Source organism: Haliotis rubra, unplaced genomic scaffold, assembly GCF_003918875.1.
Source record: "Haliotis rubra isolate DU_JTF1 unplaced genomic scaffold, ASM391887v1 Scf352, whole genome shotgun sequence".
Taxonomy (NCBI): Eukaryota; Metazoa; Mollusca; class Gastropoda; order Lepetellida; family Haliotidae; genus Haliotis; species Haliotis rubra.
This window is the reverse complement of record NW_025767027.1, coordinates 66,296-93,124: the sequence shown is the minus strand read 5'-3', so window position 1 is coordinate 93,124 and position 26,829 is coordinate 66,296. Positions and strand designations below refer to the sequence as shown.

Below are 26,829 nucleotides of genomic sequence, written 5' to 3'. Positions count from 1 at the left end.
GGGTGTCCTGCCTCTTCCTGACCCTCCTCTATAGTTGCCATATGGGCGACGAAAAGAATCTCTTCCCCTGGAACTGGCTATCTTCCTGTCTCTTGCTCTTTGTAGGCCCGTGAATTTAGATCTCCCTGAGTATCTTTGTGAAGTCTGTCGAATGACACTGGCTATCGTGTCCATCGATTTAATCATCAGGACTTCTCTGGAATCCTTGGTGACTTCCTTGGAGACTTTGTCTATTCCTCCGTCAAAGATGGATGGGGAAGACCACGGGGCTGTATATAGTGGAGCTGTAAAGTTCTCACCCCAGTTGCAGGAAGCGAGGAGGCCTTGACGACGAGCTAAGGTCAGTGCTGCTGAGACAGACGTGAGATGATCTGTTAAGAACTGCTGGTCCTTCTTTTGCATCAGTAGGGCCGAGTAAATCATTCTATCATCTTCAGAGGTCGTGTTACGAAATCTGGTGATAAGTGTCTCATTAAATGTTCTAGATCTATTTAGACCAAAGAACTACGTCTCGTCATGGTTTCTATCTGAACCAATTTCCGATCATCAATCTTGTAGTACTTGTTCTTGGCATCGGAGATCAGCTTGTAGTTCTCATCGATGTCTTGCGCCTTGAAGAAGGGGTCCATATTATGCGTGGAGAACTTCTTGGCGTGAAAGTTTGGCAGATGTGGTGTCTGAACCTTCGTGGCTTTGTGGAATGCTGTATCTAGGTTCTGTGGTACCGCCGCAATCGGGTCGATTGGGGGTAGTGTGATAGCATCTGCATCGTCTTCTTTCATCAGGTATGTCTGCGCCGAGTTGCCACTCTTGGAAGGTGATGAGAGATCTAGATTATTGACCATCCAATATCTTATCTCTGCATCTGAGAAATTAATTCCTCCATCATCTTCCATTCCATCATCATTAATGAGAGGTTGTTGCTCTTCTGATGTAGGACTGTGTGGCTCTATCTCTATATCGTTTGACGCTTGTGGAGATCTAGTTGTAGGCTTGTGTGCAGACCTGTGAGGTGATCGACGTGGTAATGTACGTGGAGATCGGTGTGGTGATCGGCGAGGCGATCGTCTTGGTGATCTACATCGATAGGTTGATCTTCTTGGAGACCTGTGAGGGGACCGTTGGTAGCTTCGCGAAGCTCTTGTGTAGTCCCTCGATGTCCTTTTAGATGATGACGATCTGGGTTCAGGTGTCCTTCGCAAAGCTTCCTCTGCGTCGGTCCTGGGGAACGGTGATATGACCTTCGCGAAGGCTTCCGTGAGGTCTGATGATCAGATTCCGTATCTGAGTATGACGCCGAAGAAGGTGATGATCTTTCCCGCCTTCGCGAAGGCTGTACATCTGGGTCCTTCGTCGAGGTGGTCTGTGACTTCCTTCGCGAAGGCGGCATCGTCGTGGCTGCTACGTTGACGGGGGGTGCCTCTGGGGTGCTGTCTTACGTTGGAGCCTTCGCGAAGGCTCGGACCCTGGGATGGCTGCTTCTCCAGTCTGTAGTGGCCTTCCATCATGATCATGATCTGCTTCATTAGATCGTCTGGGATGATCTGCGACGAAGTAGATGGTGCCCTCTCTGCGCTGATAGCGGTGGGGCCCTCAGCGATCTCGTCTGACATCAGTGCAGAGGCATCAGGCTGCATGGTGATCTCTGCTGAAGTCACTGTCGCTGTCACTGGTCGCTTCTTGTGGCGTATGTCGGGTATGATGATTGGCCTGTCATTGTAGAGGCCCAATTCTGCTGCTGGAACGATCTCGGCTGAGAAAGTTCTCGACAACTTCGTAGATTTCCCTTTGGAGGATGACGCTGCCCTGGGGGTACGAAGTCTGCGTTGAGAGGACGTTGAGGCCCTCTTGGACTTTATCTGCGATGGCCGGGATGTCTGGGGAGGCGGTCGCTTCTTAGAGGTGACGGACTGCATCCCCGTCCCTCTTCGATGGGGTCTCAAGCAGAACACCAGGCGGAGGGTAAACGACAGCAGCTGACTGGATGGGAAATCCGATGTATCGGCCATGTCTACACCTAGTTTGCGTGACCTATCTGCAACACGTCTCAAGGCGCTTAAAGATGGTATTTATTAAAGGCAGAATTGGTTAAATTAATGCAGTAACTGCAAGCGTGAATCAAACGCACAAGGCGTAGTACAACTAGGGCATACTACATGCGGATCAGCAGCGGAAAAGCGTAATCTACAAATAGTACAGTTTTTCATCAACGTAATACTAGCTGAACAATCACGAACTCACGTGAATAAACAGTAGAAATACGATTAATTATCAATGCAAATTAATGAAGGATACTAGCTATACCTTTATAGTAAACTATAAGAGGTAACTAACTAAGAAAACCAAAGGATATAGTGTGTAAGGAGACACAGGCGCTCTCGCATCCTGCTCACTGGGCGAAGAAGGAGAGAGTGAAGCATGAGGCCAGAGGGTGGCGACACCTGTTCCCGAGCTTAAGGCAGGGGAGGCAACTCTTGGGTGAGTACCAATTAGTGATTTTACATTGAAGGGAGCTTCAATTAAGGAGATACAAGTGTTCCACTATGTTCGCAAGAGGAAGGGGACAAGCAAAAGAGCATGAGTCAGGATAAGGAAAAATTACAAAATACACAACACATAACACCTCAGCAGCCCGTAATACAAATAAATATGAGCGTATTAGTGAAAAAAGAAAAATATTTCAAACTGGTGCTTGCAAAATATTGAGCATCCGCCGGTATACAACTACTGGAAACTCTCAACATCGTTGGGCTTATGCAATGACATAGCTCGTAGAGATGAAACACCAGTGAGCGGAGCTTATACGCACTCGCTGAGGCAGACAACCATGTTGCCATGCAGGCGTCATAGGGCATTGTTTCGAGATCGTGCTTTCAAACAAAATCACATTACATTACGTAAAAGGGTATTATGACGTATTTTTAAAGTTTGTGGTGCTGTATTATAAAGGTAGGCCCCATCAACATTGTAAATAAGTTGATTAATTCATTTATGTTATTTCGTGCTATTAAAGACTGCAAAGAAATTTATATTGAAGAATGTTTGTGTGAATGACGTGTCATTCAAAATGACAGCAAGGGAACTTCAAACTCTCCATTCCGAATGCGCTACAGGCAGACATATCACGTGATCGAAGTATGTGACGTAGCTTTCTAGGTCAGTTCTGTTGACAGTGAGAGAGCGTCCATGCCACAGCAGTGACATTTGTTAGATTTCAATGGGTTTTGGAGATGTCAAACTCAAGTATTTTTGCATTACAAGCCCGTGAGATTGGTAACTAAGAGTTCCGCCCATAACCCCCCGCTTGTAAAGTATGCTATTTATTCTGATTATTTCAAGGGGTTAGGTTTAGGTTTAAGGTTTAGATTCATCATTATGTTAGGTTTAGGGGGGGTTAGGATAGGCTTTCTATAAAAACCATCTATTCTTACTGTAAATCTTAGGCATAGAATGAAAACAAAACGGGGCTTACGGGCGGAAATCTTCCCTAATCATACATCAACGGGTTCCTGAACACTGCGTTTCACAACAATATCGCATCTCCATTCTATCATGGTGTATATCCTGACTTTTGATCAATGATGATAACTTTTCTCAATCATGATGATACATTGATAGTAACCAACCTTGAGAGTCAAGCAATCGATGATCTAATTTATTAATGTTGGTCTGCTGTTGAAAGTTGCGCTGGCTGAAGCACAAAGACTCAGACATCAATTTTCTTGTTAACAGTCTTCTAGCAATTACATGCATGGAAGTGATTTTGATACACATGCTTGTCGTATTGGCCGGAAATGGATATCTTGGGAAACCTCGTGAAGGTCGTTGGGTTGACCCGGAAGTACTTACCATAGCAACAGCCCATGCGTAAACCTTGTCATCCGGGTTGTTTGGCTGTTGCTTAGATACCGATGTCCGCTCTCCATATTATATTTGGGGTCGCCTTTACTCGGTAGGTCTTTTGCACGGAAGTTCCACATTAGTAAGTGAGTTCGCCTTTTCGCGCAGAATTCGACAAACAAGCCAAGATGATAAAAGGAATTCCACAACAGACCAACAAAGGAAAAGAAAAACAGAAGGTAACTAAATCATGCAGTTCATCGATGAGTTGTCGATCACAATCCCTCCATTTTTAGTATGGGAGTCAACAGTACCTAACAACGTCTAATATTAACCTATAGTTTGTTTTTTATCGTGCTTCGTATCTCTATAACTGTACAGCATCGTTGGAGGCAAGACGTCTGCTACGTATTTATACAATTTTTCTGCCGTCATTTTTATTCACGAAAGATTAAATGGAAAATATATCATGCGAGGGTGTGTGTTTGGGGATGATGAATCCTCAGCATTCGGAATATATAAACATTGTATTTAGCAATAGTCTGCCTGTTAAATCCATTGTGTTTATTCCTTTTTCGGCTCTTCATACAGGATATTTTCCATTCCCAAGCAAACCCTCTTCATCTTAAACTGTCATTCTTAATTCCAGTGTCAATAATGTTTTGTTCTTATCTTCGAACAAACATTTTCTTATCATTGCAAGTTTTCCTGGAATGTGAGCATTCATATGTTTTACATCAGTAGGTTACTGAAACATCTGATTAGGGAAACCAATCGTGTCCTTACTGAATTGTTTTCACCATTTATGTCTCCAAAGACAAGTTATGTTAACCAAACTCTAACAGCAACATTCAGCATCAGAATATATATATGATGTTATTCTGTGAGTTTATGCTGGGATTTATCAACATCAGTTAACAGGCCAATATTCAGCCAGAAATGGCCAACCATCTGACTAAGTGGATATGACTTGTGTTTCACTGATAACATGCCCGACTTAGCTATCCTTTCAAAGTTTTAGTCACTGCATTATCTTGTCACTTCATTGCACCCTATTGTTAGCAATTACTGTTTGATACTGCTTGTTCATTGCACAAGTGCTAATTTGTTCAAAGATAACATGACAATTCATGAAGTGAATTCATTAGTCTGTTTCATCATGATTTTTTAAGGGAATCTGCCAAGTGATTTATGGTGCAACAATTTGCTGTGCAGAATATAAATTATAATGATCATGAGTTCAAATGCCAGATCAACCCTGATTATGATCACTGGTTTGTCACCACCAAAATGATATCTATGAAAATTATTGATAAATGATACTATTTGTAGTTATGAAACTTTCACACAAATGGTATATTTCTCCTCCTAAACATTTCTCTTTCATAGCAATATACAGAGATGCCGACCCATACTATTTTATCGTGTTCATTTCGGAAAAAAACCCACACAATTAAGTGACTACGATAGCAGTAAAATATACAATATTTTCAAAAAATACATTAAGTAAGATTTTCAAATAGCATACGTACCATACACAATAAATTTAACCACATTTTATTCAGTATCAAGCTATATGTGGATACTCACTACTGATTTAGATGTGTACGATGTTAATAACAAGTTCTTGAATATCTATATATATTTTTTTATTAAATATGAAAATTATTTGGAAAAGTTCATACTAATTTTGGTCAAAACATTCTAATGTTTGCATCAGTTTTTGGCCAAGATACTAATTGGGCATCTCTGGGTATATCTAGTCGGTTTGACCATATTCCACTTTTCAATACGTTCAGTAAAACAATCCATTTTTTTCATATAAAAAGTTTAATACATGATTTTCATATGAACTAAGTGTTTCTAGTTAGACATTTCCATATTACTGTTCACAGATAAAAACAGACTATTTCATCCTAGCAATAGTGAGTGAGTGAGTTTAGTTTAATGCTGCTTTTAGCAATATGCCAGCAATTTCATGACAGGATACACCAGAAATGTATTCTAGCAATGGAAATCTTCAGATCATGGTCAAGATGATTGATATAGGATTTGTGCATTATGCTTAGTTGAATAAAGACAAGAATTTGAGAATCATGAACTGGTGGAATGTAAAAGGTATTTACTGAACATATGCATGTTTCTAAGTTGTAATGCTTTAACATGTTACTGATCAATCCATGAAAGTGTAAATATTTTGTTAACCAAATATGGTGGATTAAATTTATGATGTATTTGTTCGTGATGTCTATTGATACTTCTTGCAGGTTGAAGCACCTCCTGTAGCTGGGGCCTTCAAACAGAGACCAAGCAAGCCAACAGCATTCAGGAAGTTCTATGAAAGAGGAGACTTTCCCATTGCACTAGAACATGACACAAAGGGCAATAAAATTGCTTGGAAGGTAAAATGTTTTTAACATTTTGGCCCTATTTATGATCATTACTTGCCATTTTCTTTTAATAATTGTAATGGGCTTTTTTTTCACAGGGAAATGTAGTTTGGATTTACAGTATGCCTTGTATAAATTGTTGCACTACATGTTGTATTCGAAGTTAAGATCATGATTAGACCTTTGGACTTTAGCAGTGTGCTTAACTTCCCTTCAAATGCTTTGGCTCTGTGAACATTTCTCTTCAGGATAAATGAATCTATTATCCTTACATCAATGTAGTTCTATTTGTTGGTTCTTATTAACAATGTCAGTAAACATATCAACTGCCACAAGCTATTGACAGCTTTTTAAGTCATCAGTTTCCATTCATCTTCAGTTGTCTCAAATGATTTAGTCAAAAATAAGAGTTCCTCTTCTATCACAGTTTAACACCCACAGTGTCTGTGGGTATACATTCTCAAAGTGTGAACGGCTTCATCCCAAAATGAGATGGGATTTGTTAGGATCTTCGTAAGCTCAGGGTCAATCTTCAGATGATTCTAACATATGGTTATATCAATTTTAGTTTCTAAATAATGGTGTTACCTCAAATCTGGATATTTACATGAATTTAAACAAATTCTACCATGTAAATGGTCAGTAGTGTTAGGTGCCTTGTACACACATTAAGCTGACATTCCTTTGGTATGACTGAAGTATGGTTCAACATAAGTTGCACGTGTTGGAATCACATATGACATTGTTAAACAGGATTTAAATATTCCTCTATGCAAAGGGTTGGTGAAAACGTTTGCTTTATACGAGAATATATAAGAAGCACTATATTCCAAGTGAGCACATAGTGGTTGTGGTTGAGGCATTACTCTTGATGATGATGTTGATGATTGGGAGATTTCACATGTACTTTTTTGACGTGTGTATTTTACATATGGTCATTACTCTTTTTCATCTTCAGGCTCATATATAGCCAAAGTCATCTGACATAGAGTGCTAACAGTAATGAGAAGTGACATAGTTGCATTACAGTGGGGATTAAATTTGTGATTGGCATGTCATAAGTAATGTCAGCTAAGTGATTCTAGACACACATATGTCATGGCTACAGGGTAAGCAGTGTTTGAAATAAACATTCGTTCAGGCAGGTACTTTGACAGTTAAATCCATCTCACTCAGTGAAATGTTTTTGTCATTTTTATTTTTTTTGACTAGTTGGTTGATGCATCAATGTTTTATTCTCGCATGAGCTGGCTGTTTGTACAGAAATGCTTCTTCAGATGTATGCTAAAGTTATGACATAAGGAGAATATTTCATTGGCATGGTAATGCATTTATAAACGTGGTAATAAACTTTCCTTAGTGTTTACTGTTGTTATAAATTATGGATTAAATATCACCAGATGAGGTTGTTTATCAATCACAAAATTTAAAGGTCGAATAACAACTAGATCATGCAGGGACCGAAATTTCATTGGACATATATTGTGTTTATTTTAATATTATCTTTCAGTGTATTAGAAAATTGTCTCTGTATCCCATCTTTCATTTCAAATCACTCTGGAAAGTCTCTAAATATCTATCCTTAGAGAGTGAATTTAATTCAGGGACATAACTCCGAAAATTAAGATAAAAGAAAATGTGTTACAGTCATGAAACACTTACTATGCTTATCAAACAACAGCCAATCAAAGGCAGGCTTGTTTGAAACAAAAAAGATCTCACAAAGATAGCCATTACATAGAACTCTTGACATTAGTCACAATACATATAGAATACTGTACATTGTGATCTCACCCAGGTATCCTCAGAAGCTATAGCAACAAGCAAACATAACAATATCAAAGCAACTATTGTACAATTATTTTCACACTCGTAGCTAGGTCAGCCTGTAAATTATCCAAAGACTGTAACTATAACAAACAACTGAAAGAACACACTATAGTACATTATTTTAAACTTTAGTTATATTTGTATTGTTGTAACAGTGTGAACACACGCTTTTTGTATCATTTGTAGCTAAACCACTGTAATTCATATTGTCTGGTAAGTATCCATTAGTAATTGCTAATGTCAATTGACATGTTTCTAGGTGGAGATAGAGAAGTTAGACTACCACCACTACCTGCCGCTGTTCTTTGATGGTCTGTGTGAGATCAAACACCCATATGAGTTCTTTGCAAGACAGGGTGTCCATGACATGATGGAGCATGGTGGCTCTAAGATTCTACCTGTCATTCCTCAGCTAATCATCCCTATGAAAAGTAAGTTCCGTGTCCCCACAGGACAGGTGCAGCAAATACTCCACACACAAAAAACATTCCATGATTTGTTAGCAACAGATACATGGGATTATATTGGTTCATCAATTGTGTATCTCAAGATTCTCTTCCTTATGATGTACATGTTCTCTTGCCAGGTCTTAAATCAGTGTTCATCAGCTGACACACGCCACCACTATTCCCATAATAAATATGTTTACTGTGGGAGCATAATATTTATGCTCAATAGAAAGTCAGGTGCCATCATGTAGATGGGTTTATTTTGCATTCCTCAGAATTGATGACTGTCTCAAAAATATTTTCATTTGCTCAGACACCTGCCTCATATATTAGAATGTAAACATGCTGATTTCTTTGTCTTCTCCAGCTCAATTTTCTGTCAGTGCCCTTTCATTGGATAAAAATTAGAAATAGTCCAATCAGACTCTAGCCTACATATTTTTTCAGACATAGTAATGTTCTGGTAATGTTTCTGCTTTATATGACTTTGGTATCATAGAATCACCTGACACACGTTATGTTAGCATAAGTTATGGGTATTGACCTGAATTTCGTATTTTGTTGGTTGTGGCCAACTGATGAAGTAATAGCCACCTTACATACAGGACACTGATCACAAAGAGTTTCACTTTTTTCACAGGAAACAGTGGCTAATATTCATAATTTTATAATGCCACTTTTCTGGGGTCCCTGTCTCCACTTGTTATTAAAAAAAGTCTTAAGATCCTTAAGCTTTACTACAATGCTATTTGAATCAAGGGACATTCTAAATATTTGTCATAATAATTTGCAACTTGACCAGAAATGCTTATCATATATGAACGTGGATACGCCAATCTCATAGATAAGGTCAGCTCCTAACTTGACCCTTAAAATCAGTATCAAAATGGTATCTTTGGTACATAAGCCGAACCACCAACCTTCATACACCTTCTGGTCGTGATCAGTTATTGGAGATAGAATATCAACAAATCCATATTGCATTACCCAAGTTAATCCTGATGTGCAGATAGTGCATTCCAGTTTATTTAAATTAATCAAAATGTCATTCAATAATGTTTATATTAATTGAGGCAAAATTGTGTGTCCCTCCGATACGTATAACTTCCGTCTACATTATTCAGAGCAATCACAATCATATACATATCACGCATTGAAATGAAGTGTAGTTGACAGAAAATGGATAGGTATATATATTTTGTTTGGTCATGTTTGTTATAGCTGTAACACACAGTTTTCGTGGTGGGAATAGCGAGATTGTGCGAAACCATATCGGTGACAGGGCAAATTGCCCCATACATGAAAAGCATCCGACAATACACCAAAGCACCGCATAACCTTACTTATTACAAACATTTTACATTTGGACACCAAACCTGCATTTTAAATGACACAATGCTAGAATATATTTCTCTTGGTAAAATAATAGTTTCAGATATTATTTTTTCCGATATATGTGAAGTAATCTAAATCCCTGCACATAATACAATGCCTAGCAAAAGCAAATTAGAACTGAAGAAATAATTAATCTTGTCTAGTGATGTTTAATTGCAAATTTGACATTTTCACTCACAAAATCATTTATTCTTGTTCGTTCACACAATGCGCGAGAAAAAAAGTTTGAAAGTGTAACCTATATATAAGCTAACCCCTTTCTACAGAATGCTTTTTGGGGGGTCTTCAAATCACGGCTTACTTGTGGTCATATACAGTATCTTACACTATACATCTACTTTCATTTGTCCTGTGCCAATGGACCCCTGATCTATAAAAAATGGGTCATTTTCAAACTGATGGGCCGTTTTGAAATGGGCCTGGACATCTAATGAAAGTCTCCAAACCTATTAATCACAGTATGTAAAGTAAGAAACAACACTGTATGTGTACCTTAGTATGTAAGGTAAGAAGCAACCCTGTATATATTTCTTACCTTACATACTAAGGTATAAAAATGAAAATGTTTCCACAAAGTCAATCTTCCATTGCAAATTGTTCCCTCATTATGTAATATTGTGACCATAAGTGGTGCACTTGTGCCCAATCCCTTCGTCTTTTGGACAATAAAATATGTAACTCAGGGATTTACGGGACGCGAATTCCTGCGTCCTATACGCATAACAATTGATAACTGACACAACGAAATTGATAAGCGTCCACAGGGACGCAGAAAAAGTCCAAATACTACTTGTAAAAATATCATTCAAGTAGCAACAAGTTATCACTGAGTCTGCTACTAGCCGGGTTATGGTATCTTTTGCAATTTAATTTCTGTAACAATGTGATGATCACAATACACAATATATAACAGTAACTGAATTACAACAATATTACAACATAGCATTAATAATGATATTTAAGTGTCTGGGACTCTCAAATGTAGTCCAGGACCCCCGAAAATTAAGAGGGACCCTCAAAGACAGGACTTGAGGTAAATCCCTGAAACTCATGTAAATAACTCGTTCATTGATTTTCAAATACACTCTCTGCACCGCAAGATCCTTTAGTAAACCCAATAGACTTTTAAATTCACTGAGAGGTATGTTTTCTGAAGCCATCTGTTAGACAACTTGGATAGATTTCATTAATCCTTCATCCATATCTGAACCTGATTTTTGACTGGTTGTTTTGAGCTTTATTTGGCATACCACTTGCTGACTAGCTTGCTTAACATGTCATGTCTATGCATGCTGCTAGTAATAAAATACCCCAGTCATTTATACTGTACCCTACTGGCACACTGACTTTAAAATAAACTGGCCAATTTAACATGTACCTTCACCAATCACTTTATAAATACATATATATTGGTTTGTGTATGGTCCTTGTTTTTTAATTTGTATACATTAATGTATATGTAAAAATTTATTTTTTTTCTAACAGATTCCTTGAATATGCGTACACCCATTGTTCTGTGTACTACCCTGAAAGTGCTGCAGCATCTAGTGGTTTCAGCTGATATGGTGGGAGAAGCCCTCGTCCCATACTACCGCCAGATCCTTCCCATTCTCAACATCTTCAAACGGATGAACTGTGAGAACTAGTCAGACGTTTTCTTATGTAATGAGGAAAGTAGAACTGGAATAAGGGAATGATTTGATATTAATAAGTTTCAATAGAACAATTTGGTTATGTGCATAAATGACAACAAATTTCTGAAATATAAGCAAAGGAGTCATAACTGATAATGAGAGGTTTGCTTCAATACTATTGAAGTAATCTTTTAGTAAACTGTCAACATTGCACCCAGTGTGCGAAATAGCCACTGGCCCGCTAGCCCATGGCTAGTACAAATCCATTCAGACCAGTAAATCTCCAAGTCACTGACTGGCCTGACTGGCTAGTGAACTTTCATGGGGTCATTTTTTTAATACATCACTCTCTCCGACCTGTTAAGTTATAATGCACTTTAAATCAATGAAGATTATGATCTGATAAATGATGGTATTTTAACTTTTTGTAATCTTAGTTTCTACATTCAAATTTGGGGCTAGTGAATTATTTAGTGGGCTACTAACTTTCAGGGATAGCTAGCCCGGCTGGCAAACTAAATTTGTAAACTATTTCCCACCCTGATTGCAATAGCGTGAAATGTTTACTTGATGAAGATGATAATGTCCAAATAAATATCAGTTTATTGACCCAACATGATGAACTCTCTTTCAGTGAATTCTGGTGATGGAATAGATTACGGCCAGCAAAAACGAGAAAATGTTGGAGACTTAATACAAGAAACATTGGAGGCCTTTGAGCGTCATGGTGGAGAGGATGCGTTTATCAATATCAAGTACATGGTTCCAACATACGAGTCCTGTATGCTCAACTAGCAGCCATACATAAGCATTGAACACTTTAAGTGAGGATTACATTAACCATTGCAACCATTGTACAGTGACAAGATGATATTTTGTGATAAAGAAACACTTTGGCCAAACCCTGGATATTTTTCACTGTTGCAAAGTGAAGATATATCCATCCATCAGTATTTCTAATATTTTCATTGTTTAGCTCATAGTACTACTTATTAATCATTCTAAGAGCCATTTTAGAAATTTTCACTGTTTGATTTTAAAGCAGCAAATTCATTTAATCATACCTCAGAAATGTTAGGACATATTGAGAAATAAGTACATTTGATTCTTAGTTAGTGCGAAGCATAATAAAATGAACTTGAAATAAAGAAAATGTGTTTTGAATTTTTGTAATTTCCTAATATTTTTTATATTCATTGTTTACATTACACTCAAGAACAAACAAATTCTTGTATAGTTTTGAATATTTTCAACATCCCAAAGCATGTTTTGTTTGAAAAGTATCATCAATTTTAGTAAATATTTTAACCTCTGATATATTTTCAGTAATTGAACAGGTACATATATATTAGGTTCATCTGCTGCTGTACTTTTGCCTACAGGCCTGTTTCAAGTACCAGATTGTCTGAAATTATGCCTGTAGTGTTGAAATACAGACATTATTGTTGTTGTTTTGGTACAACTTGTATATAATTTTCAAAATTGGCCAGTAGGTTATGAAAACAAAATGGATGCTATTGATCTCTTGATCTAGATTTTGTTCATCAATAGATGTCCAGTTTTAGATGTGTTTTTTTATGAAGGAGGTTCCTCCAGCTACCTTACAGGCCTTCCTCCTGTCTGCTTGCAACTCATATGTATAGCTTCATCTTTCTCCCTCCGCCTTGTACAGTTTAACCACTGTTTGTGTCTAATGGCAAATATCCAACTCCCTCTGTTGTAAATAATAAAGTTATATACCATATTTGTGTGTTGTGATATTTCAAAAGCTGCAATCAGTTGGAATGTAACTAAAATAGGATAAATATGACAGCTCTCCCATTATGCAGACAGGCAGTTCTCAGACATCTTAAAACAATTACAGTTCAATGAACAGATTAACTACTACCTGTTACCTATACATTAAAGCACTAACATTCAGTAGGTAGCACAGTAGCTTTCAATTGTCATCATATATACTCTGTGTACAAGGTCTGCATCTGTGTTGTCTCTTCTCTAGCTCGTTTGCGCTGTTCACTGACAAACTTCTGGTTATCTGGTGCGTGGTTGTGTTTTGTCTTCTGTGTTCAGAAGTCTCTGACAGTTGAACATCTCCCCCGTGCATGTCTTGCCGATCCATCTCCAGTGGGTGCAGGTCTGTCTGACCTTATTTCTGGTGTAGACATATCCATCAAGAATAATTTGAGGGCCTCATGCTGTGACATCAGATATTCGACTCTCTGCACTCCAGCCATATTGATAGCAAACATGTTGTTCATCATTTTATATATTTTTTTTAGTTGTTCAAAACAAAGTGAAATTAGTCTTTTGATAAAATTAATTAGCTAATTCCTGTTTATAAAAAACAGGTTTAAAATACGAAAGTACAGAAATACAAGTAATAAATTCGTTACAAACACATTCGAGGGGCTTGTTTCGTTACTTCTTCGTTGAATGAGAATGAGATAACTTGAGCATGCATCATTAATCTTCGAGTGGTTACAATTTGAGTTACGTCCCTTGGCGGGAGCATTCATTATGGTCATTGCAGGGAGAACTAATTGTTAATTGTTTACCAGTAACATCCCATCCTTCCCCTTAAAGATATGCTCTTTAAAGTAAACATTAGAATTAAGGCAGTTGTACAACATTAACTTTAAAGTCTCTCAAAAAAGAAACACTGCCTTAACACAACTGATCAGCTTTTTCAGTTTTGGGTAACTGAAATATTACCACTTAGGGTCTTCCAGGAAATATGAAGAATACACTGAAACTTAAGTTTCAACATTTAAAACTGATCAAAGTCTTGATCGAACAGTAACTTGTAATCCACTTGAGGTTCTTGCAGCACTCTGTCCTCTAACATCGACAACTGGTCGGTCTTCACCTCCACTCGACTGAGTCGAACCTGAGCTGCGCCCCGTATCTCCCTGTTCTGAAGCGACTTGTGCTGAATGATTTGCCACCTGTGATTCAGTATGTCTTGGGTAAAGGTCAACTGGTGGACTCTCATCTTTGGCTGGCTCAGGTGCAGGTTCTCTCGAATGTCTCAAGTGTTTTCTGTTTCTCCTCAAAATTCTTCCATCAGGCGTTTTCACTTGGTAAGATCTTTCACCAACCTGTTCATTCACTACTGCCTTTTGCCAACATCACGGTTTCTGTTTTAAGGTTTGATTCGTACAACATCACCTTCTTTCAGCAAAGGCCATGAATGAGCTGACCTATTGTAGTATTTGGCCTGTTTTGTCTGTCTGGCAGCAAGTTTGTTAGTGATGTCATCAGCTGTACTCGGTCTGAGCAAACTCTCAGCTGTTGGTTGGCAGGTTTTTGTTCTCCTATTGAATATTCTTTGTACAGGTGATGTACCCCGTACCAATGCCTTCTGTTGGTACATTTCTCCATTCCAACAATGCAAGGTATGGGTCTGATTGAGCAAGTTTTGATTTTTTCATCAGTCTCTTAACAGTCTTTACTGCACTCTCAACCTTGCCATTTAATTGAGGTTATCTAGGAGAAGAGGTTTGATGCTGAAATCCATAACTGGAGACAAATCTGGCAAATGCATCCGAGTTAAAAGGGGGCCCATTATCGGTAATGATTTGGCTTGGTATGCCTTGAGTTTTTCAATAACCTCTGTTGCATTCTTACTACTCAAGCAGTCTACCTCGAAAAAGTCAGAGAAGTAGTCCACCGTAATAAGATAATCATGCTCATTAAACTCGAAGAGATCACTTGCAATCTTATCCCATGCTCAGGACGGTAAATTATGGCTTAGCAATGGTTCCTCCCCTGATCTTGTTAAACACTATTGCAGATTTCACATTTTCTGATATGATCAGTTAAATCTCTTTTCATGTTTGGCCAATACACAAGTTCACATGCTCTTTGAATAGATCCTTGAATTCCATTGTTGCTGGAGTGGATCTGTTCTGTGATTTCAGCCCGCATACTTCTGGGAATAACCACTCTTTCCCCTTTAAAGATCACATCGTTCTGAACTGATAGTTCTTCACGGAAAGTGAAATAATCTCTAGCAGCATGTAGCAAGTCATCTTTCTCTTCAGGCCAGCCTTGAGTGAGAATGTTTATCAGGGTTCTCATTTCATTGTCAGACTGTGACTCAAGTTAAATCTTGCCGAAAGTTTTGTCTGAGACGGAAATTTATTGTTTCATGTCAATAGACTCTGTTTCAATTTCTGTTGGTGATCTTACATCCATTTCAAAGATGTCATCCATTTCAACACTTCTTGTGGTATTTGTACAAGGCAAGTATGTTCAACTGAGGGTGTCTGCAAGATATATTTGAGAACCTTTCTTGTTGACAACAAGCAAGTCAAACTTTTGAAGCCTGTGCGTCATTCTCTGCGGACGTTCGTTCATAATTGACTCTAACGGCTTGTGGTCCGACTCATCTTTTACATTTCTTCCATATGTGTAATGCTCAAACTTCTCAACTCCAAATACAATAGCCAATATCTCTTTTTCAATCTGGGCATAGTTTTTTTCCGAGATGGTTAGGGACCCTTGCACCATAAGCAATATGTTGACCTTGCATTAAACTCACACGCCCAATCGATTCTGTGAGGCATCACACTGAATTACAGTCTCAGCTGCATCATCAAAGTACTTCAAGACTGGAGGTTCGGCTAAAATATGCTTGATCCTGTCCAGATACTTTCATGTTCATCCCAGCGAAACTCAACATTGTCCTGTAACAAGGATCTCAAAGGTGCTGTTACTTCAGATAGTTTTGGTGCTAAGTTTTGGACATAATTGACCATTCCAAGAAGTCTCTGTACACCTTGTTTGCCTGTAGGAGCAGGCATCTGTGCAATCGCTTCAACTTTCATGGGGTCCACTTTCAATCCATCTCTTGTAAGAATATGTCCAAGGAAAGGGACTTCAGGTTGTTTCAGTTTTAGCTTTGATCTGTTCAGTTTGATACCCATTTCTCTACAGCGATCGAGGAATGCAACCAGTTTCTTGTCATGATCTCTCTCTGCTTCAGTATCTGTCAGACCGACACCAAATATGAGCACATCATCATGGATAGCTTTTACACCTTCAAGTCCTTCAACAGCATTATCCATTCTTCTTTGGAACTCTTCAGGTGCAGGGGATGTCCAAAATGGCATGCGTAGCCATCTATATCTACCCCAAGGCGTCTCAAATGTGGTGAGCTGACTGCTTTCCTCATCCAGAGCGATGTGCCAGAACCCATTCTTGTCTGAGTTTTGACTTAAGTTAGAGTTTTTACTCAAATTTCAGAAAATGCAGGAAAATGCATTTCCCAGAATAAACTGAAATCGATATTAAACTCATACATAGTAAACAATTTGAGTTTGGTTGATAGGTTACTAAGTTCTTTGGGCTTTTTATCCCCTGCCGCACGTTTAGCGTGAAGCGGGGGATATAGTATTAGGCTCCGTCCGTCCATACGTACTTACAAATTGGAATATCTTAAGAACCGTTGACTGGATTCTTGCCATATGTGGTACCAAGGTTCACCACAGTAAAACAAAGGTCCCAGTCAGGTTTGGTGACCTTGACCTTCATTTCAAGGTCACAAGGGGACTTTAACATTTTACCCTTGTCAGCAAGATATCTCAAGAACCGTTCACTGGATTTTGTTCATATTCAACACCAAGCTTTATCTAGGGAAGACGCAGGGCCCAGTTGATTTTGGTGACCTTCACCTAATTTTCAAGGTCATGGCGACACTCTGAAGATTTCAGCATGTTAAGTTGCTTGTTAAGCTTGTCAGCGAGATATTTCATGAACAGTTCACTGGATTTTCTTCATAGGCTTTCAAGACTTCCCTTGAATGTTTTTCAATAAGCAATTTCTTTCTTACTATTTTTGCATATTTCATACACTAAGACATTCATGTCAAGGTCAAAGTGAGTCTTGAAAATATTTGTGCGTTTGAACAACTACAGATCAAGATATCAAGAGAGGTTGACTGGTCATGTTTTTGTTGACATTTAACTTCATCTTAAATTACGACCTTCACTTTCATTACTTTTTTAAGTTTGATTTGATAATTTGCGGCGGGGGGATTATGTCACCTTAGTGACAATGCTTGTTTATTATAAAAATGCAGTTGAGTTAAAATTTCAGCTGTTTCAAATTGTCAAACTCAGTCTGAAATTTGAGTAAAAACTTAAGTTTATTTCGAGAAATCAGAGCCTGATCTCTGATCTCCCTAACTATTCTGTCACAGATTAAGCTGTCTTCTTTATCCCCATAATTGCAAGTTCTTGCCAGTGTACGAAGTACAGTGGTGTATGTATCAATGTTCTCTGAGGATTCCTGATCCCTTTTACTGAAACAATACCTTTCAAATGTTTCATTTGTTTCGCCAATGCTGTATGTTTCTAACTGATTCAACACGTTATCATCATCTTCCTTGTCTTTCTCATTGGCAAACACAAACTCTTCAATGACATCAAGAACATCTGACCCAATACTTGTCTTCAAAGTGGCACACTTGAATTCTTTGGATTCATTTGACAGTGTAGCTGCTATTATAAATAATTGTGCCAGCTTCTTTTGAACTTCTTAGAGTTAGTAGCTAAATTCCCTTTCAAATCTAGTTTCTGGGGCAAGGGAATATTTACAGGCATATGCAGAATTTGTGGGGTAATAGGTGCTTGTTGATTTTCGTGGTCTGACATGTATGATTCAGCGTTGAAATAATGTCATTTGAAAAGATTTGAATATGCAGCAGTAAGATACCTGTGCTGATACGGAGGGGTCAGTTATACCACATGCTCTGATCTGATTTCAGTTCGAACACATCGTGCATAGATCTGTGCACTTATGCATTAATTAGATTAAACAATTACTGGCGAGAAGCAATATACAGTGAGTTCATTATCAGAATGGACACCGGTACCGCTTCTGACACCATGTTTCATTACTTCTTCGTTGAATAAAAACGAGATAACTTGAGCATGTATCTAGGCACGTGCGATTATACGTCTTCTCGGAAGAGAAACCTGTTCTGGAAGAAGAGTCTTCAGGGTTTTATATAAGAGCCAAAGACCTCGCTCTTCTGCTTGCTCTGAAGCTCGCTCTTCTGCTTGTGAATGAGAAGAGTGGGAAGTACTTCCGAGAAGAGAAGCATGCAAATCGAACACCTGGAAGAGTCCACTTCCACTTCGAGAAGTGTAAATCGCACGCACCATCTGTAATCTTCGAGCAGTTACAATTCGAATAACGTCCCTTGGCGGGAGCATTTATTATTGTCATTACGGGAGAACTAATTGTTAATTGTTTACCATTTACGTCACAGGGCTATCAAAAACTTTTGAGTTTCTGTTCATGCGTCATCTAATCACATGTACCCTTATTCAAACGGCAGAAATGGATAAGCTTGAGTTCAGAGCAGTCATAATGTTTTTGGTCCTCGAGGGTGACATGACCGGAAACAAGTGACATGTGCATGTCAATATTACATTTATGTGAATGATATGATCCATTTTTTCAATATTATAGATATTTTCATCATGCACATATTACAAGTATTTTAGGCTCCAAACTGTTTGAAAGCCCCTCGTACCAATTTCATATTACAAAGATCAATTCATAGTAAAAACAAAGTTGAGAAGAGAAAACAGATTATCATTAAACGGTAACAAAGTTCTGTATAAACACAATCAAACCTCTCACCGACGAACCTGTTTATATTCGATAGTAAAAACAATTTTGAGAAGAGAAGACAGATTATCACTTAATCACAACAAAGTTCTATTTACACACAATCAAACTTCTCGGTAACGAATCTGTTTCAGGCTCACCCTACTCATTAGACTCTGGACTGTTTCATTATACCCATGGTTATGGCCCGGGGAAGCAAAATCTGGATCAAACCTTCTCCATTTAGATGTAACTTTCTCGGGAACGTCGAGCTGGCGTTCCTGGGACTCAAGAAATATAAGTCGTCTTCTGATACCGTAGTCATGGTAGAAATTGTGGGCTGCAAGTTCAAAGTCTAACAGGAATGTCCTTGGATCGAGGAACAGTTCAGCTGTTTCACACAAGTGTTCCAGCGCCAGTAGTTGTTAGGAATATCTTATGTCATTTTCCATCCGCGTTATCCGCGTCCTTCTTCCGGCAAGTGTTTTGTAAACTCATGTAATAAACCAGTCGCGGGTCAAAAAAGCTTTGACTGTTTGTGCTTCCTACTGGCGTGGTGGCAGCACTGATGTTATCCACGTCTTCAGAGTTACTTCACAATATAAGTGGACAGTTTCTCGCCTTATATGAAGCTTGTAAGGCTCAACTAACCGCCCACATCAATGGGTAACACACATCGTGCACCAAAGCAGTGGTGTTTGACAAAGTCAAAGACAACTGGAAGCAGAACATTATTTATACACTTTCTCTTGACCCAAACTTTGCTCCATTCCTTACTGCTATTGACTGGGCTAAGAAAACATGTACAGCTCCATTACATGGCTTCAAAGATGATGGTAGGTACGTTAGAGGAGGACGCACTGCACAACAGAAGGTTACCATGCTAGAGCTCATGCTCGGACAGATAGCCAACTATTGTCCTGTCATATCAAGAAACACAGTTCTTAAGAACTTCACCTCTGTTGATGGCATATGGCAAACTATTAGACTCCTTTATGGGTTCCAGTCCACTGGAGGACACTTCCTCGTTTTTAGTGATATTTAATTACAACCTGAGGACATATACCAGCTTTTAATTGCCTTCATTAAAGACAAAATGGGGGTATCAGTCACCTTGGTGCTGAGATAGATTAAGACGAAGATATGACCCCCACACTTGAGAAATTTGTTGTTTTGACGTGGTTGCGCTTGCTCAACCAAGATTTGCCGAAATTGGTGAAACAAAGATATGGTACTGAATTACGATCAAGAAGTTTAGCCTCCATCAAACCGGAAATATCTCAGGCACTCCCTTCACTGTTGGATGAGGTCCGTACTTCTGGAGAGGTTAAAGTTCTGAGAGCTGCCACTTCGAGATATAATCATGAACAGACCCTCCCTACCCTTCACACAGCTTTCACTAAGAAGAATACTCCTCTCTCTAAAGTGTGCCCCTTGTGCCAACAGGCAGGACGACCTAGCAAGAGCCGTTTTCTGAGCCAGTGTAGATACGTACCTGCCCAGAACAGACATTACATTGCTAAGGCCTGTCAAATTGCACATATCATCAATGACGATGAGATTGACATTTGTGGCTCAACTGACTTTTTGCCACCTAACAATGTTTCCCCAGGACAGGATATCCCTGCTGTGTCTCCCGAGGAACCTATCACCACTGACGTGTACAGGTCCGACAGTCTCTACACATGACTGCCTTCTATGGTTATCGCGTGGTTCACTTGGGTTGTAGTCAAATGGGCCGAAGGACAAAAGGGCCGGAAAAATGTCAAATGGGCCGAAATGAAAAGTCAGAAAGGCCGAAAAATAAAAATAAAACATGGGAGACTGATGTTTTTATTGTAAAGTATCTCAACTCAGTGTCTTAACTAATGAACTCACTTCAATTGATAATATGGTATGTAACCTGCTTTCCAACACACAACCTTCACAACACTAACCATGGCTGTCCAGTGTGTGCAGTGCTCCAATACTGTAAGAAGGAACCAGCACGCCCAACTTCACTCTCCAGTTGGATTCTTCAATAGGTGCTCTATCGGTTGCTTTGGATGACACTCTTGAAGTTCAGGAAGTGTAAGTATATTTAACATTATGTCAATAAATAATGTAAAACCTTTGTACACTTTTTTTCTGTTTGGCCCATATGACTAGGAATAAGGCCCTTTTGACTTTTTGTCAAGGCCCATTTGACTTCCACCTCAGCCCTTTTGACTTTTTCCATCGGCCCTTTTGTCCTTCAGCCCATTTGACTAGATCCCGCTCACTTCACATTGGACAGTGGTGCCACTGTCAGCTTGATCTGACTCTCCACTGCAAAGATGCTTGACGTTGACATCAGGAATAGTACGCAGTCAGTGCGCCAGGGTGATGGTTCATCCCCTGTCAAAGTCGTCGGAGAAACCAGGTTCACTACAGTCCGTGATAACAGGGAGTTCATGTTTGAAGGGCTTGTGGTTGAGGACCTTGAGATGGACATTATCGCCGGTATCCCTTTTATGTAACAAAACGATGTTTATGCTCGACCTGCCTCCCAACAGATCATTCTCAGAGACAGATCATCCTTCACATATGGGGTGAAGGACTCTGATGCCGTCCATCACAGTGTACGATGTACTCACAACTCACGAAGCCAGGGCTCTTCTTCTACAATTTGGCCTGGAGACTTTGTGTAACTCACACTTCCTCCAGACTTTTCCTCTCCAGACAAATAATATGCCATTCAACCACATATAGATAGTAGTTCATGCAAATCTAACTGTCCTGCCCCGGATCTGATTACCAGTATCGCTGGCAGAATCCGAATACCTAACCTGACCAACCAGCCACAGATGCTGAAACACCATGACCACGTCTGCCAAGTTCTACACATTTCTACGTCGTCTGAGACCAATAAGCCTCAACCTTTACAGCCCACTACCAGTCACAAGCAAGCAACCCCTCCTTCAGGCCCCATTTCTGAATCTGTTCATCTTGATCCAGATCAGCAGTTCTCGAACGACATGAGAGACAATTCAATGAACTTTTACAGCAGATATGATGAGATATTCAACCCTACTATCTGCAGATATGGCAACACTTCAGGACCTTTTAAGGGCGACTGTGTACATGGGACCTGTTCAACCACCTCAACGCAAAGGACGTGTTCCCCAGTATTCAAGGGACAAGCTCGTTGAACTTCCGGAAAAATTTGACCACCTCGAACACATGGGTGTATTTGCTCGTCCTTCGAAGATATGGGAGTCTCTGTAGAATACCTAAATCCCTCCTTCCTGGTTAAGAAACAAAGCGGCAGATTTCATCTAGTTACAGCATTCTCGGACGTCGGCAGATATAGCAAACCCCAGCCCTCTCTCTTGCCCAATGTAGACCCCACTCTTAGACACATCACATCATGGATGCCTGGGTTGGAAACAGCCCTCGAGGAGCTCATGTGGTTGGTTCTCATCAACCTACAACAAGAGGGCATTTTGTTTAAACAGGCTGACGACCTTTATTGTCTCTCCCTGAACTCTTGTCTAATTGTCGTCGTGTTCTAGACGCACTTTACCGAAACAACCTCCGCTTGTCAGCCAAGAAGACCTTCATCGCACCATCTTCTGTCAGCATCCTCTCATCGTGTATCTGCACTTGCTTCCTGCCCCCCACCAGAGCGTGTTACAGGGTTGAGATCCTTTATTGGGGCATACAAGGTCCTGGCACGTGTCCTTCCCAACTTCCTATCTCGCTCTTGGATAATGCCCAAGCAGGCAAACAGTCACATGACAAAGTGGCATGGTCAGATCTCCTCTTGGACACCTTCACAGCTGCTAAGGCTGCTCTCAACTCCACGAGAACAATAACTCTACAACGTCCAGGGTGCCGTTCCACTAACCCATCTTACCTAAGATCAATCTTAGCAAGTTAGGCCAATTTTACAATCGTCTTAGCTAAAAGTTACACCCGTTCCGCTAACCGATCGTAGCCGGTGCCGATCTTACGATCCGATCAGCTTAGATCGAGACTCTTTCGTGCGAGAGACAGAGAAATGCGAGGCACGAGTAATCTCCTTTTTGCATAGTCTAGCAGACGAAGGAAGTAGTTTTAGAACCAAGTGAAAACGTGGAGAGAAAAACCTCAAGAAAAAATATTAGGGTAGTGAGCACCTTGGTTTCATGTGCAAGTGCGTGTGAATGCTGGGTATCAGGCATAATATGTGGCTGAACCTTGTCGATCAGAATAAACAAGGCGTGACGAGGCATCCTCTTTAAAGTATCTAGAATCTGTAAGTGGTCTTGAAACCTTCCACCAAATTAGCGCACATAATCAAACATATTTGTATCTTTTTGTTTCAGAACATTGTTCACTTCAAGACCCGTCCCAATGCTTAACCATGACGTTGCAATATTGTTGTACAAATGTATTACACCGACTCCCTCGGGTGTGTTCCCGTGACAACAGTGGTCAGACTGGCCTCACATTTGTAAGGCTTCAGTGCAGTGTTTGTTTTAATCACAGAAATAAACAAATTCATTTCGCGGGGGTTTTAGGGGACGCTCACAGTGAAATGGTCGCTCTTCTTCTTCACATAGAATATGAAAGCCACCATTTTGGTTTCTCCACGATTGATTTTAGCGATCCTAAGTTGGTCATGAGCAACTTAGACTTTGGATCTTAACTTTAGGATTGACTTGGGTACAATTGGTTAGTGGAACGGTATCCCAATCTTAACGTCACGCTAAGATTGGGATTTTAGGTGTTTACGATTGGCGTAGGGCTAAGATCGGTTAGTGGAACGGCACCCAGCTGATCAGTTATGGATTGTCACCGATGGTTCAGTGAAGTGCAGTGGGATCGGTGCCACACTATATGTGACAAGACAGGATACCCCAGAGTCGCTGGTTTCTTCAGTGCCAAGCTTCGCAGCCAACAGATAAACATGGCTACCTTGTGAGATTGAAGTTCTTGCCATAGGTGTAGCAACTAAACACTTCTCACCGTAACTCATCCAGTCCAAACACAAGGCTTGTATACTCACTGACAGCAAACCCTGCGTCCAAGCATATGAGAAATTGTGTTGTTTTCAGCCTCGTGTATCAACTTAAATTCTCTCAACAGTCAGCCGTTATCAAGCCTCCGTCCGCCATCTATCTGGTAGTGCCAACATCCCTTCAGACCTCGTCAGTAGAAATGCCGCCGAATGCAAGGATGAACTTTGTAAAGAGTGTACGTTCATTAGAAAGGCTGTGGAAGCCACCGAAAGTATCCGCTCAAGATATTGTCAATGACGACTCTAAACTTACCTACATGAACGGAGCAGCATGGCATGCTATTCAGTCAGAGAATCACGATCTTCGACGTGTACACTCACCTATCTCAACGAACTCGGCCGTCCAGGAAGCAAACTGATGTCAAGGACATAAAGCGCTACTTAAACGTGGTAACTATTGCTAGGGATGGGTTATTAATCGTGCAACAGAATGAGCCCTTATAGCTCCCACACGTGAGCGCATCATAGTGCCTCGCGATGTACCTGACGGCTTTGTGACAGTCCTAGACCTCCAACTCGACCATCCATCATGCCGCCAGCTTAAACGTGTCATGCACAGATACTTCTTTGCCCTATACTTGGACAAAACTGTCGAGCTTACCACCACCACCTGTCATATGTGCTCTTCTCTTGCAAAGATTCCTCACACACTGGAGCAACAGTCTAGAGGACACTCTCCGGAGTCAATCGGTCTTCTTTTTGCAGCTGATGTAATGAAAAGGGAGAGGCAACTTGTTCTTGTTGTCATGAGTATGTAACTTCCTTCACCGCTGCTTGACTCATACAAGACGAACGTCATGAATCCCTGCGAAATGCTCTCACCCAGCTGTGCATTCAATTGAAGCCTCTTACTGGCCCCCTATAATGTAGTGAGAGTGGATCCTGCCCCTGGTTTTGTGTCCCTAACGAACGACCCTCTACTCAAAAAACACAATCTTTGTTTGGAGGTAGGCAGAACCAAGAATCGTAACAAAAATCCAGCGGCGGAGAGAGCGATCCAGGAGGTAGAAAAAGAACTGTTGTCTCAAGCCCTGTTGGTGGAGCCACTACTCTCCTATCTCTGGCCACAGCCGTAGCACGGCTTCACTCAGTCTCAACTTCCCATCTCTGATATGGAATTCATCACCAAACAGCATGAAAACAGACAATCCCCATAGTGAAAAATCCAAAAACCCGCTGATGAGAACGATGCCTATGCACCTAACATCACTGTCGGTGATCTGGTTTACCTGCATTCTGATGGTACTAAGTCGTATAGTCGTATTGTTTCTCTTGACGGCGCTTGGTGCAACATCAAAAAGTTTGTGGGCTCTCAACTTTGCAGCACGTCCTACCATGTCAAGCTAATGGACTGTTATAAGCCACTGAGTCAAAAAACCTCTGTACCAGCCCCACTACTGTGACTCTGACCATGACGGTAACACTACACCTCTCAGCAACTGACCTTCCCCCCTCCCCCCACGTTTGCCGGATGCCCCCACAGAGATATCTCTTCACACAGGCGCTCAATATCCTTGTTTGTAGTGAAGTTGTTTTGTTTTGTTTTTATCTTTTTTTATTCCATTTCAAGTTGCATGAACAGATAGAAGAGTGATATGTGTGGGCATTTACATCAAGTTATTACAAAATTGTATACACATATGAGGGTGTACATATATAGATAAACAGAAGTTAGTTTGAAAATATTATTACTGTAGTTAACACAATAGTTTGAGGAAGTCAAACTGCATCTGTGCTAAATTAATATGTCAGAGTACCATATCTAAGTGTTGCCATTTCCTAGTTAAACAACTAAATTTATTATTATTCTTTGCAATAAACCTTTCGATATAGCATATGTCTTTAAGTAACTTGAGAAATTCTGCAAAGGATATATCTTGCTGTTTCAGGCTTGAAGTATAGATTAATCTTTTTGCAAGTAGTAAAATGTGATTTACTACTTGGTTATTTGAGGGCAGTCCCAACATAATGATGAATTTAGATAGTGTCATTGGTTTGGGGGTTATCATTAAGGAATTCTTCAACATTTACCCAGAAGTTCCGAACAAATTGAAATTCAAGGAAGACATGTGATATATCTTCTGAGTCAGTTTTACAAAATGTACATGTATCATCATTAACTAACTTCATTTTCAATAATTCTTATTTTGTATAAATTATTCTGTTTATAACTCTGTATTGAAAGTCTAAGAGCTTACAGTCATTTGTACATTTCCTATAATAGCTAAATACATCTTTCCAGTCAATCTGATGTTGAAAGACAGTGTTCCAATATTATAGGGACTTGGGTGTAGAATCATACTTAATTAGTTCGTCATAGAATATCCTTGAGCCTTTAGCATTACAGATAATATATTTGCATATATTATTAATATGTGGTTGATCGAATGTAAATGTTGTGTTTCTTATCTGATGTCTCCAGTTATTTGGAATGTTGTTTAACAAATGTTGATAGTCTAAGAAAGTTCCCTGTATTTCATATCTCTGTTTTAAATTTTCCAAACTCAGAAAGCCATTTTCATCACATATATCTTTTATACTATGTATACCGCGACTAAACCAGTGTTTAATAATATATGATGATTTAAAGAAATGGTTCAACCAAAGTGGTTGAGTCCAGATTTCGTCTACATCAGTTTCCTCAAAAT

The 26,829-nt window shown here is 39.7% G+C and overlaps 2 protein-coding genes across 2 annotated transcripts in view; one reads left to right on the top strand and one right to left on the bottom strand.

Annotated features, from left to right (window-relative positions):
- LOC124285105 (28S ribosomal protein S15, mitochondrial-like) overlaps positions 1-3,839 on the bottom strand; it is a 68,949-nt gene extending 65,110 nt beyond the window's left edge. The window contains exon 1 of the mRNA XM_046721260.1: positions 3,627-3,839. Within this exon, the coding sequence (XP_046577216.1) occupies positions 3,627-3,774 (148 nt within the window). The 5' untranslated portion in view covers positions 3,775-3,839. The remainder of the gene's footprint in view (positions 1-3,626) is intronic.
- Positions 3,840-3,895: 56 nt separating this feature from the next.
- Positions 3,896-12,596, top strand: LOC124285106 (parkin coregulated gene protein homolog). The gene is made up of 5 exons (XM_046721261.1): positions 3,896-4,079; positions 6,108-6,242; positions 8,320-8,491; positions 11,390-11,539; positions 12,173-12,596. Exons 1-5 carry the CDS (start codon positions 4,029-4,031, stop codon positions 12,331-12,333), a joined length of 669 nt encoding a protein of 222 aa, XP_046577217.1. The 5' UTR covers positions 3,896-4,028; the 3' UTR covers positions 12,334-12,596.
- Positions 12,597-26,829: the final 14,233 nt, after the last annotated feature.

Coding starts and splice junctions, on each gene's coding strand:
- LOC124285106 (XM_046721261.1), top strand. CDS start 4,029: ATGATAAAAGGAATTCCACAACAGACCAACAAAGGAAAAGAAAAACAG. Junction 6,243..8,319: donor GCAATAAAATTGCTTGGAAG/GTAAAATGTTTT, acceptor ACATGTTTCTAG/GTGGAGATAGAGAAGTTAGA. Junction 11,540..12,172: donor CATCTTCAAACGGATGAACT/GTGAGAACTAGT, acceptor ACTCTCTTTCAG/TGAATTCTGGTGATGGAATA.